Raw genomic sequence first — 13,326 nt, 5'->3', positions numbered from 1 at the left:
GCAATAAAGTTGCACCTTTTGCAGAAGCTTCAAATGCTGAGGGATTAGAAAGAACATGTAGGGCAGAGCTTGCGATGCTCTGAACATGGAGGCATCAACCAGTGAAAGCGCATCTCAAAATATTCTCATCTGGGTGTGGTTTTGGCGCCTTGCAAGATAGCGCCACCGCGCTGAGCTCTTCGTACACAGGGCTTCATAGACACAGTGCCCAGTCTTCACTTCAACAGTGCCCGCTTCCGGGCCATTTGATTTCACATAATTATCATCATTTAAAACAAAAGTCTCCCAATTACATACTCTTTTTATCGCTTATATCATATTTTATCTCCTCTCTTTCCGTCTGCTCCTGACTCTGCTATTAATTTTTCAGAACAATCTCGTTAGCATAATCGTAACATCCAAATTAACAATCGTCCTAGATTATGGAAAAAGTGAAGAAACAAAGGCATCCATTTAGTATCTCATATCTTTGAAAATTACAAGATCCTTTTCTCAACTTCAAGATAAATTCTCCTTACACCTTCTTTCTCTCTGAAACAATATGGCCTTCTCTACTTATCTTTAACAAATCTAATGTCTACGTTGTTGCAGCCAACTTATCATACTTGCACCTTGCCTAAATGACTTTCATTATTATCGCCAAATCCTCAAGTCTAGTCTTTTTTATAAACTCCTTCACTCCGCGACAGACAGACCCAAATCCAAGATTGAACTACCATGAGAACTGGATTTATCGAAATGTTGACCTATTAGTTTGTGGGAAAATATTTGGTATGAAATTCACAAATCCATTAGGGCCCCAAATTCTTTAGATACTCTTGACTTTATTTTTCATTGTTTATTTATTACTCCTGTAAATTTGAACAGTTTTTCCAAGGATATGGATTTATCCTGTTGGACCTATAATTACGCTAATGCAAATTTGAAACACATGCGATTCGAATGCCCTCCTATTAATCGATTCTGGACACTGGTATGATGTCAAATTAACAAAGTTTTTAAAGTCAATAAACTCCTTTAGTCTCTAATATTTTTCTAGTTAATATTGCCACAAAATGATGTACATCAGCTCAAGCCCAAAAATTGATTTACTTATTAATAATTGAAGATTTCCACCTAAAAGCATCCAATTACAAACATGCTCATGATGTCACCTTTCAATCGCGGTGGTACGATATATGTTTCAATCATAGACTGGGCACTAATTTTGTTTGCCCAATGTCCTTTGCTATAAAGAGAGATGTATTGTGGATTTCAGTAACTTATCTGCTATCAAGGTCTAAATACTTCTGAAGTACAAAAACCGCCATAACATTCCTGCGCTCTAAGTTTCCTCTGTTCTTTCCTTATAGAGCTTCTTATCATATTACATACTGTTTTATTGTTTATGATATGTCTACAGTTATTACATATTATATATTTTCTGTATAGCTTTGTATATTGCACTGAAGGAACTCCCCTCTTTTCTCTACCTTTTCAATACTGTTTTATCACACAGTATTACTATTTCCACAGCAGTTATGATACATTATTCTCAATACCATTAAGAATCTGAGTTATCATTCATTTTTATTATTTCTATATTTTCATTTTTTTTTTTACAGTATTCGTTGTACCTCCTTAATGTTTTCTTTTCACCATTATTTATTACTCCTTGATACTATAATAAACTGAAAATAAAATTCCTTGTATCCTCATCTGGTTTACCTTGGAATGTTCATTCAACAATTATTCAGAATCCAGGTTATGTTAAGTGAAGAGGAGCCAAATTTCGTCCTGGACAAAGTCTTAAACTTAAAAGAAAAATAAAGATTTAACAATCAGCAATTATAAGAGGCACTGTTGATAGAGCTCACCTGCCGAGGTTTTACAGAGTTTATCCAAAATGTATAGGCAGACTCACAAAAACCAAGTGCTTGAGGATATAAATTGTATCACCTTAAGACACATGTTTTGAAAACAAATGTCCTCTTGGCATTCATTTTCCTTTATTCTAGTCATATTGAGCAGAAAGTACAAGTTACTTACCTTCAGAAAAAATGTATCTGGTAGAGACGATTCTAGCCGCAGATTCCTTAACGTAGAATTATCCCAAGGCGTGAGACAGGATCCGGAAAATTTTCTTTGCCAAAGCATCTCTGCGCGCCGGGGGCAGTACCACGTGACTACGCCCTGATATCGTCCGCGGGCGTGACGTCAGCGAGGTCACATAAGCCCCACCCCGGCGCGCTGACGTCAGTTTTTTTCTGAGAACTTTTCCGCACCACAACGCAGAGCCATCACAAACAAAACTGTGGAGAGTATGGGAACAGTGTGCGAAAAAAACTGAAAAAACAGAGAGGAACGAAAGGTGAGGAACAGCACCAATTGGAAAAGTGCCAGGCACTAAGGCACAGAAAGCCATAGCAGTGAAAGAGCAGAGCACCGCTCTAAGGAGCAATCTCACGAAGCTAAGACAACATCCTCCCTGGAGGCAGGAAAAACATGTGAAAAACGTAATAGCAGATGATAGACAGTCTGCAATTACAACCCACAACAGTGAAGGGCAACAAATCCGGAACAGATAAGTAACAGCAAATTACCCCATGACAACACCATCAAGGAGGGTCGTATCCACTGGAAGGAACTAAAGGCTGAGGTACAGCCAAAATACCCCAACTCTGAGGACTGCAGAGGATTCAGAAATCTTAAGCAATTTAAAGGAAAGAAGAGTAAAAGTAGGCCCCCACACTGGAAAAAAACAGGGTGTAGGGATGCAGTACACATGAACCAACCAACATTGCACCAGCAAGGAAGGGGTGGAACAATTAAACAGAACGAAGCATCCCGTCAGGGAGGAAGTGAAGAGGACACTCGTAGAAGACAAGCCACCCGGAGGGAGGCGAGCGCAGAAAACCAAGCTGAAGGTCCTCGCAGAACGGGGGGAAGGGCAGGTCGTGAAGGAATCAGCGGCTAGAATCGTCTCTACCAGATAAATCGTTACCGAAGTTAAGTAACTTGTGCATCTGATAGAAACTACTAGCTGCAGAATCCTTAACGTAAAATAGATACCTTAGCCATACCCAGAGGGGAGGAGGGCCTGCGAGAGAACCTCCCCAGTAGGAAGAAACACAGGGGCCCAGCAGGGGATATGTAATGGGGACAAGAAGGGCAGCCCAGCCCCTACCAAGCAGATGTAAGCAAGAACAAGGCGAAGGGAGGCCATGATACCCCAAACACATCTAAGGTACAAGGGACCTCCCCCAGAAAACCCCGGAGGGAAAGACAACGCCAGAGAAGTACCAAGGAAGAAAGGAACCACCCCAAACTCCAAGAAGAGGTAGAAAGGGTGGCAGAGCCCGCCACAGGAGAACACGCACAGTGAAGGGGGCAGTTCAACAGGCATCAGCCTTGAGGCAGCGGACAAGGCAGGAACGGCTCCAAAGCCAAGAAGACCAGGAGTGAGAAGAAAGACACCGTCGCGCAAAGCTCCGGCAGAACAAGGGGCAGGAGCACAAGGGTACACGCCAAGGCCCAGAGCGGTGGACCAGAAAGAGCAGGCATGCTCAGCCTGCTGCTGGTAAGTACTATGATGATTCAGAAAAGGGGGTGGTGATGAACAGAGTGTCTGAATTAAGCAGACCACTCTTACCCAGTCCAAAGATCAGGGCTTGATCCATCACCGTTTTTTAGCTCACTGCACCATCCCAGCTCAGAATTTGGCTATATGCAAATTAGTCTGACCCTGGCCCAGTGCATCATGGGAACAGGGCAGACCAAACTACCAAGCCAATTCTTATACTGGGAAGGAAACAAGCTACCGGGGACCGGTTTCTGGCATTTCAGCCGTCTTCGGCCCGGCTTGCTTGAATCCTGATGGTGCAATGAGCTAGGGACTCACATCTGAGTATACCCTTCCACCCCCTTTTCTGAATCGTTTTTGGCCACTATAGGTGTGGCAGGGTATACTCAGACATGAGTCCCTTTCTCACTGCACCATCAGGATTCAAGCAAGCCGGGCCGAAGAAGGCTGAAATGTTAGAAACCGGTCCCCGGTAGCTTGTCTCCTTTCTGGTGAAGAATTGGCTTGGTAGTTTAGTCTGCCCTGTTCCCATGATGCACTGGGCCAGGGACAGACTGATTTGCATATAGCCAGGTTCTGAGCTGGGATGGTGCAGTGAGATAAATAACGGTGATGGATCAAGCCCTGATCTTTGGACTGGGTAAGAGTGGTCTGCTTAATTTAGACACTCTGTTCATCGCCACCCCCTTTTCTGAATCGTTTTTGGCCACTATAGGTGTGGCAGGGTATACTCAGACATGAGTCCCTTTCTCACTGCACCATCAGGATTCAAGCAAGCCGGGCCGAAGAAGGCTGAAATGCCAGAAACCGGTCCCCGGTAGCTTGTCTCCTTTCTGGTGAAGAATTGGCTTGGTAGTTTAGTCTGCCCTGTTCCCATGATGCACTGGGCCAGGGACAGACTGATTTGCATATAGCCAGGTTCTGAGCTGGGATGGTGCAGTGAGATAAATAACGGTGATGGATCAAGCCCTGATCTTTGGACTTGGTAAGAGTGGTCTGCTTAATTCAGACACTCTGTTCATCACCACCCCCTTTTCTGAATCGTTTTTGGCCACTATAGGTGTGGCAGGGTATACTCAGACATGAGTCCCTTTCTCACTGCACCATCAGGATTCAAGCAAGCCGGGCCGAAGAAGGCTGAAATGCCAGAAACCGGTCCCCGGTAGCTTGTCTCCTTTCTGGTGAAGAATTGGCTTGGTAGTTTAGTCTGCCCTGTTCCCATGATGCACTGGGCCAGGGACAGACTGATTTGCATATAGCCAGGTTCTGAGCTGGGATGGTGCAGTGAGATAAATAACGGTGATGGATCAAGCCCTGATCTTTGGACTGGGTAAGAGTGGTCTGCTTAATTCAGACACTCTGTTCATCACCACCCCCTTTTCTGAATCGGCAAGTACTATGAAGCAGTGCCCCTAGAACAAGCAGAGTGCAAGACTAAGGCAAAGGCCAGGGAAATCCAGAACAATACCCAAAAGAAGACCGTTCCAGACACAGACTGACCCACGAAAAGAAGTGGGACCAGCCAGAAGAGAAAGAGGAGAAATACGTAGGACGGACCTAAGCAGTCAACCAGAATACAGGAAAATACTAGGAAAATCCTAGCCCCCCACCCCGGAGCACAAGACAGAGGACCAGGTCAACACGCCAGACAAAAAGGCGGCAATACCCCAACACAACGCTGTAGACAGGATGTCAAAGCCGATCTAGCGATGTAGCGGATACTGAGAAGTACAGAACCTGGAGCAGAGCAAGCTGCGCCGAAGCAAGACAAAAGAGACCGCACAAGCGGTATATAGGGATGCCAGGAAAGGCGAGGAACCAGAAAAAGGGGTCTGCACCCTCCCAGTTTAGGAGAGAGCTAAACAATAGCTACAAGTACACCACTTAGGGTAGGACACGTCCCAAAGAAAACATGGGAACACCTCTTAGGGAAAAAATCCTGCAGCAGAGGAATAAAGGACCTGCGGGTAGTACCACAGACAGCTTACCAATCAGCCAAAAAATACACAAATGCCAAAGGGGCTGTACCAGCAGCCAACAGTACAGTGGGGCCAACCTAGGGGCCCTGAAGGTACGTCAAACCACACAGAACACATACGCGGGCCAACCGAAACACTAGACTCCGGAAAAAAGGTGAGATAAGGCCTCCCATAAAGCAACGGAGGACCAACAAGCCAAGCTTACGGAGGGGGAGGAGGATGAAGCCAGGCAAGGAGCCGTTGAATGGCGGAGCTCGTATGGGAGTTAAATAAAAGAACCCCATCAAAAGGCAGGTCAACCAGACGCTCCCTAATATTCTCTGAAAAAAACGCCATCCCGCAACCAAGCATGGCGTCAGAGACGCCACAGACCTTGCCAGAGCTCGGCAGAGAGCATCAGCAACATCCAAGGCCGACCGAAGAATAAATGTGGCCAACTCTCGGCCATCCAACACATGGTGCCGCAGATCAGCACGGACACCTTCGTGGGAGACGCAAGACAGAAGTTACTCCACAGAATCCCACAGGCTGGGTGTAGCCCTGGCCAACACACAAAGTCTGTTGAGCGCTCGCAAAGCAGCACTAGAGGAAGCGAATATGTCATGTCCCCATGAATCCAACCACCGGGCCTCCCCTGACGGAGGAAACAACACGGAAGGCAAGGAAGGAAAAGCAGTCTGCAGGAGAGCGCCCTGGGTAGAAGGGTGGAAAGAAAGGCAATTCCTCCGTGGGCGACAGCTGTAAACTAAGCCGTCCATCCCAGTGTCCAACTGGAGGAAGAAATGGCCAGCCACTGAATAGTGGAAGATCCACGGATGAGTGGGGGCCTGAGGGGCCTCTGGAGAAGGTGAAGAAGCCTGCGGAGCAACCAACAGCGAGTTGTGGAAGAGAGTGTCCAAGGGTTGAGCCCTCCCTGGAAGACGCCGGGGAAAAAGCAACGGCGCGGCGTCCCGTCTCCGAAGAAGAGGAGACCAGTAGATGACAAACCTTCGGAGAGGAGGGGACCTCTGGAGACAAGTCGATGACCCGGCGCCGTGGAGTCCGCCACAGGCGCCAGGTGCGTCGTCGATCGGCGCTGGAGGGATCACTTGGGGCGGCCAGTCGATCTCCACCACCACTTGCGTCCTAGGAGAATGGGGCGTGGTCAGAGCTAATTGGAAATTATATTCACCTTTGTCCAAATAGGGACCCTTAATTCTAAGTCAGGATAAGGGGATTACACTCCTTAATAAACCCTGCTCACCCCCTTGGTAGCTTGGCACGAGCGGAAAGGCTTATCTCAGAGGCAGTGTGTTAAGCATTTGTGAATATACACAGTAATACAGTTAAAATCACTACGAATGGACACTACACAGGTTTTATAAAAAATAAGTATTCTTTATATAGAATTAAACACGAGACCACAAACAACAAAAATCCACAAAACTACACTTAAGATTACTTAAAAGATGATTAAAGTCTCTTAGTTCAAGTTGTTGGTAAATGCGACAAAGTTCTCAACAAAGTACCTGGATGCGTAATGCAAAGTAAACAAAAAGCTTGCAAAAGGGGAGATGAGTCGGTTCCATGACCGGGGGGGAACGCTTGCGTCCTTCCTCAATGCTTGCGCAGAGTAGGGGACTCATCGTTAGCCTTACCGGTGCGGAGTTGATGCGTAGATTCTCGGCCTGCGGGCCCGTTGTGGTGCGCAAGATGGCGCCTTCATGTGATGCGATTATCCGGTTGCTGCGAGAAGATGGTGCCCTTGATGCGGCGATGCGATGACGCCCTTGCAGCCTTGCGACAACTCTGTACTTTGGAGCCACGACAGGCCCTGCGACACGCTTCTCCGGCGATGCGATGGCGACTCTCTCGATGGAGTCACGCTTCTCCGGTGATGCGACAGCAGGCAGCTTCGATGAACACGCGCATCCAGGGAGATGCGACGAAGGCTCGCTTCTACGGCGTTGAGATGATTTCAGCTGCGGCGGCGACACGCTTCTTCTCGATACATCGTGCTTCCAGCTCCCAGCGGCACGTAAGTGACTGGAGTCAGAATTTCCAGCAAGGAATTTCAGGAGGGAGCAGAAGGTGAAGTCTTTTGTCCCCGAGACTTCAGCAGGAGGCAAGCATAGTTCAAGCCCTTGGAGAATATTCTGTAGATGACAGCCCTTACAAAGTTCCTTCTCCTTTCCCTTGGCAATGAAGCAACCACTGCAGGCCAACCCAGCAAACAGCACACTGGCAGAGGGGCAGTATAACTCCTGCAGCTTTCTTGGTTCTTCTCCTTGGCAGAAAGGTTTCTTGTTCCAGAAGTGATCAAATTTCTTGGGATCAGGGTCCCAATATTTATACCCCAAAATCCTTTGTTCTCTGCAGGCAGAGAGGCCTCTGCCTAGTTCAAACCATTTCCTGAGCACTTTGTTTACATGACTCTCTTCTTCCTTTCACTGTGGAGGGCAGAGACATCAGCCCCCGCCACAGGAGGTGGAGCCAGCACAGGGGAGGGAAGATACAGCTCTGGAGCATTCTGTTAGACATGATTCCTCCTCTCTTTTCACAGTGCAGGGCAGAGACATCAGACACGCCACAGGAGGTGGAGCCAGCATTGTAGACTGAAGGCCAGCCCTATTCAGGTCCCATGTGCAACTCCTCCCTCCCATCTAGATGCAGACCTCTCTATTCACCACTGGGCTGTCCCAGCCTGTCTCCTGGAATCCCCCAGCCCTGTTACTCACAAAACCAGACAAGGAATACACAACCCAGCAGAGGCAGGCTCAAATGGTTAAGCAAAAGTTTGTTTCCGTCCAGGGAAGACATGGCTTTACCAGTTCGGGCTGGACTGTTCCCATGAGGCACAGGGTCAGACTGATTTGCATATAGCCATGTCTGAACTGGGGTGGCAGAGTGGGCTAAAGAATGGTGATGGATTAAACCCAGATCCTTTGACTGGGTGTGAGTGTTTGATTGATTTAGATGCTCTGTCCATCGCCACCCCCTTTTGTACCGCTTTTGGCCGCCATAAGTGTGGCAGGGTATGCTCAGACGTGAGTCCCTTGCTCACTTTGCCACTGGATTCAAGCAAGCCGGGCTGAAGACGGCTGGAATGCCAGAAACCGGTCCTCGGAAGCTTGTTTCTGGTCCAGGGAAGACATGGCTTTACCAGTTCGGGCTGGACTGTTCCCATGAGGCACAGGGCCAGACTGATTTGCATATAGCCATGTCTGAACTGGGGTGGCAGAGTGGGCTAAAGAACGGTGATGGATTAAACCCAGTTCCTTTGACTGAGTGTGAGGTTTTGATTGATTCAGATGCTCCGTCCATCGCCACCCCCTTTTGGACCGCTTTTGGCCGCCATAAGTGTGGCAGGGTATGCTCAGACGTGAGTCCCTCGCTCACTTTGCCACTGGATTCAAGCAAGCCGGGCAGAAGACGGCTGGAATGCCAGAAACCGGTCCTCGGAAGCTTGTTTCCGGTCCAGGGAAGACATGGCTTTACCAGTTCGGGCTGGACTGTTCCCATGAGGCACAGGGTCAGACTGATTTGCATATAGCCATGTCTGAACTGGGGTGGCAGAGTAGGCTAAAGAACGGTGATGGATTAAACCCAGATCCTTTGACTGGGTGTGAGTGTTTGATTGATTCAGATGCTCCGTACATCGCCACCCCCTTTTGTACCACAAAGCATATATCCAGCAAAAACATATCAAAACAGAGGAGGCAATCCGTCAAAAATGGAAGGGAGACTCACGCCAATGATGCCAGGTCTAACAACAGCTATTAGAGGTTAGGCCAACTAATAAATCCCCTGGGTGCATATGTCTCACATGGGAGTCGTGTCCACCCGCTCCCTTGGTCACTTGCACCAACTGCAACTGCATATTACCAAGACTCATGTACCAAAATCCTAGTCGCATAACTACAAAAAAGCAAAATAATTTGCAACCAGAAATTACAGCGATTAAGTCCATGACGCTTAACGCCAGATCTCTAGTGAAGTACAGTACAGAGTGTGCGGACTTGATTGAGGAAAGAGATATTAAAATAGCATTTATTATTGAAATGTGGACTGACGAAGCCTCGGGTCCTGACATAGTCAATGTAACACCTCCTGGGTTTCTATGTCACACCTTAAACAGATCAGTCAAGAAAGGTGGGGGCGTAGCCCTAATTTATCACAACTCAGTGAAGGCGGGTTTTTGCACAGCTTCTAACTCAGCCTGTGAGGCACTCTCGGTTAGCCTCTCTCGGTTTGATCACCATACTTTTAAGGGCATCTTATTTTACCAGTCCCCCTGGGCCCAGAAACATCTTCCTTGCGTCCATTGAGAATCTGCTGGAAACAGGTCTATGTTCTGACTCCTTTATGATCCTGGGTGATTTCAATTACCATCTGGAAGCACTCATGGATCCTGACACATTGGCTCTCATAGACATGATGAAGAGTGGGGACCTCGTTCAACAAGTGACAGGATCCATGCACAAAGCAGGGTAAACTTTGGATGGTATTTTTTCAAACTATCCTCAGCTCACATGTACGGGCGTGCTACCCCTTACATGGACCGATCATGCAGCTGTATTTTTTAAATGGACTTATCCCGTTCTCTGTGTCGACAAGGCGGGCAATAAGAGTCAAATTGAGAGAAGGGCATGAAATAGATTTGAGGGCAAAGGTGGCGGTTACAGCAACTGCTGGTCCGCTACCTACAAAATTAGACGAGGCTACCACCTTTTACACAGACTGGGTGGGAACAGCATGTAACAAACTAGCCCCCATAAAACTCAGATCTCCCAAAAGATCTCTCCCAACAGCTTCTTGGTACACGGAGGAGCTGAGGAAACAGAAACTCATGTGTAAATCCCTCGGCGGAATTGGAGGAAAAAAATATGAGGCGTCAGACAGAAAGATATTTAAAGAGTCTTGCCTCTTACAAGATACTGATTTTCAATGCTAAAAAAACTTTGCTGCAAATCAGATCAATTTAGCAAAATATTTGTCAAATGAAATCTTTAAAACTGTATCGTTTCTGGTCTCCCCCCGTCCAGACGAAATCGAGTCAAATCAGAAACTATGCGAGGACATCGCAAGGTTTTTCCTGAATAAGGTGTAGGTCATTTTTTCGGCATTTAACCTCTCAAGTTCCACAGAGCCTGAGGTCCCGCCGGGAAGAACAAGGCCAACTAATGACCCCCCTCCCCCATGTCTTTGACAAATTTGCCAATATCTCATTAACAGATACTAAGAAATTCCTCGAGGCAGCGAGATCAGGTTTCCCTTTGATCCCTGCCCGGTCTCGGAGATAAAACTCGCCCCGACTCCCGTTGCCCCTACACTTACCTCCCTTTTTAATGCAATTTTTGAAAAAGGGCATTTCCCAAAACAGTGAAAATTGGCTTCAATACTAACCCTGTTAAAGAAGCCAAATCTTGATCCCAAAGATCCAAATAACTTCCGACCGATTTCCCGACTTCCACTACCAGCAAAAATAATTGAGAAGGCAATGAATGGGCAACTCAGTGTCTTCCTACGTGATAACCAAGTGTTGGACCCTACACAATGCGGTTTTAGAGAAGGTCACAGCACTGAGTCATTACTTTTCAAATCCACAGAAGAGATTAGGGAAGCCCTGGATAAGGGATGGAAGGCCCCCATAGTGCTACTCGACCCATCGTTAGCCTTTGATACGGTCCATCATGACTTACTGATGGATCGTTTGTTGGCATGTGGGTTTCAAGGCAAAGCGTGGAAGCTCCTAAAATCATTTCTATCTCGGCGTTCACAAATAGTCGTGCTGGATAAATTTCACTCCAAACTTTTTTCCCTGCCTTGCGGAGTTCCACAGGGGTCTTCGCTGAGCCCCCTACTTTTCAATGTGTACGTCTCATCACTTGCCTCACTGATCAGCTCCTTTGGTTTTAATCTAACATCCCACACTGATGACAAACAGATTGTCGTGACGCTAGGGCAAGGTCAGGGATCTGAACTAGATATTCAGTTCCACGACTGTATGGTAGCTGTGGGGAGTTGGATGACACAAAACTGCCTAAAATTAAATGTAAAAAACACAGTTTAAGACATTGTTCTGCATTCTGTCCATCAACTGTGTTTTTTGCAATTTTCACCCCGAGTGTACTGGGTATACTCAGACGTGAGTCCCAGGCTCTCCACATCACTGGAGTCAAGCTATCCAGGCTGAAGAAGGCTGATAGCCAGAAACCGGTCCTTGGATGCTTGATTCCAGTCTAGGAAAGACATGGCTTGGTAGTTCGGGCTGGACTGTTCCCATGAGGCACAGGGTCAAGGCTGATTTGCATATAGCCAGTGTCTGACCTAGGGTGGTGTGGAGTGCAAAAAAACGATGGATTTAGGCCCAGATCTTTGCACTGGGGTGAATGTAAGACATTGTTCTGCATTCTGTTCATCAACTGTGTTTTTTTTAAATTAAATGTAGGCAAGACAGAGGTCATCCTCTTTGGTAATTACGCCAATTTTTGGACCCCAAATTTGTGGCCAATCACAATGGGCATTCTTCCTAAATCATCAAGGAAGGTAAATAAACTTGGGCATCATGATTGATGACAAGCTTAATTTCGGTGACCAGATCAATACAATGTTATCTGCCACCTTCCATTTGCTTAGGATGATCAAAAAACATTCTCCCTTTTTACCGGCAGACTGCCAACGAACAGTTGTCACGGCGATTGTCCTGTCTAGGCTCGATTATTGTAATGCCCTCTGAGTACACAGGAACGCTTCATGAACAAACTCCAACTGCTTCAAAACGCGGCAGCAAGGTTGTTGTCAGGCACACCTAAATTTACACCAATTCAAGGAAATTAGTAAACTTCACTGGTTGCCGGCCAGGAAACTGGTGCACTTGAAAGCCCTGTGTACAGTTTTTAAGGTACTTCAAGGCATAGGCCCCGAGTATCTGAAACAGAATATTCAATGGTACTGGTCGAAAAGGACCCTGCTTTCCATGGAAGCCAAATTGGTGGGAGTGCCACCCACAAAAAAAGCCTCCTGGGGCGGAAGAAGCTTTGTCTTGCGCGCTGCAAAAGCTTGGAACGACCTTCCTTTATATTTGAGAAACAGCACAGACCTACTGACATTTAGGAAGAGTCTAAAGACCTGGCTTTTCAACCTGTAATAGCAGTTTACCGTTTTACCCAGGGGATAATAACTAGCACCAGGACACCTCCGGGTAACCGCTGAACTTTGTATGTTCCTATAACATAACATAACACATCAACATATACTACAAACTAAGAACTTACCAATGTAGAGATATCCACGGACTGGTGTTCTTCAACATTTTCTAAGTCTGTGATAGCAGCACGTATTTTTCTAATTTTCATCTGAAAGGAGTAAAAAACAGTACATTTTTGTAGGAAATCGTTTGTATCAAGAATATGGTTAAATCATTTTAAATCACATCATTGTTTTAGAGTTGTCAAACTGCATGACAACATCCAAATACAAATAGCCATTTCTACTGTTAACCCTATCTTGAGTTTGTCTTTTATATTTACAATTTATGTCTAACTTCGGGTCCTTATAAAACCACATTCCTTCTAACTAACTCCAAAAACATGGATACCATTCAAATGAGCTATGACATGCTGCAGTTCTGTGTAAACTTAACCCAACACGGAGTACTCAGAAGGTTAAAAACATTCTATTGGTTCCTTTTACAAAAAAAAAAACATTTCACAACGTTTTTAATTTTTTTTTCATTAAATGGAAAAGGTCACATTTTGGCTACTTTCCAAAACTAGACATAAGAAAATCACAAATCAGGGACAA

General features: G+C 46.3%; 1 protein-coding gene across 2 annotated transcripts in view; it reads right to left on the bottom strand.

Moving 5' to 3' along the window:
- The window catches only part of SMC6 (structural maintenance of chromosomes 6), a 602,788-nt gene that overhangs the window by 254,559 nt on the left and 334,903 nt on the right, over positions 1-13,326 (bottom strand). For both annotated transcript variants that reach the window (XM_086926302.1, XM_086926303.1), the window contains exon 19: positions 12,798-12,878. In XM_086926302.1, coding sequence (XP_086782428.1) covers positions 12,798-12,878 — 81 coding nt within the window. The remainder of the gene's footprint in view (positions 1-12,797; positions 12,879-13,326) is intronic.

The sequence above is a fragment of the Lissotriton vulgaris genome, chromosome 6 (assembly GCF_964263255.1).
Source record: "Lissotriton vulgaris chromosome 6, aLisVul1.2, whole genome shotgun sequence".
Taxonomy (NCBI): Eukaryota; Metazoa; Chordata; class Amphibia; order Caudata; family Salamandridae; genus Lissotriton; species Lissotriton vulgaris.
The sequence above is the reverse complement of the archived record's forward strand: the minus strand, read 5'-3'. Positions and strand labels throughout refer to the sequence as shown.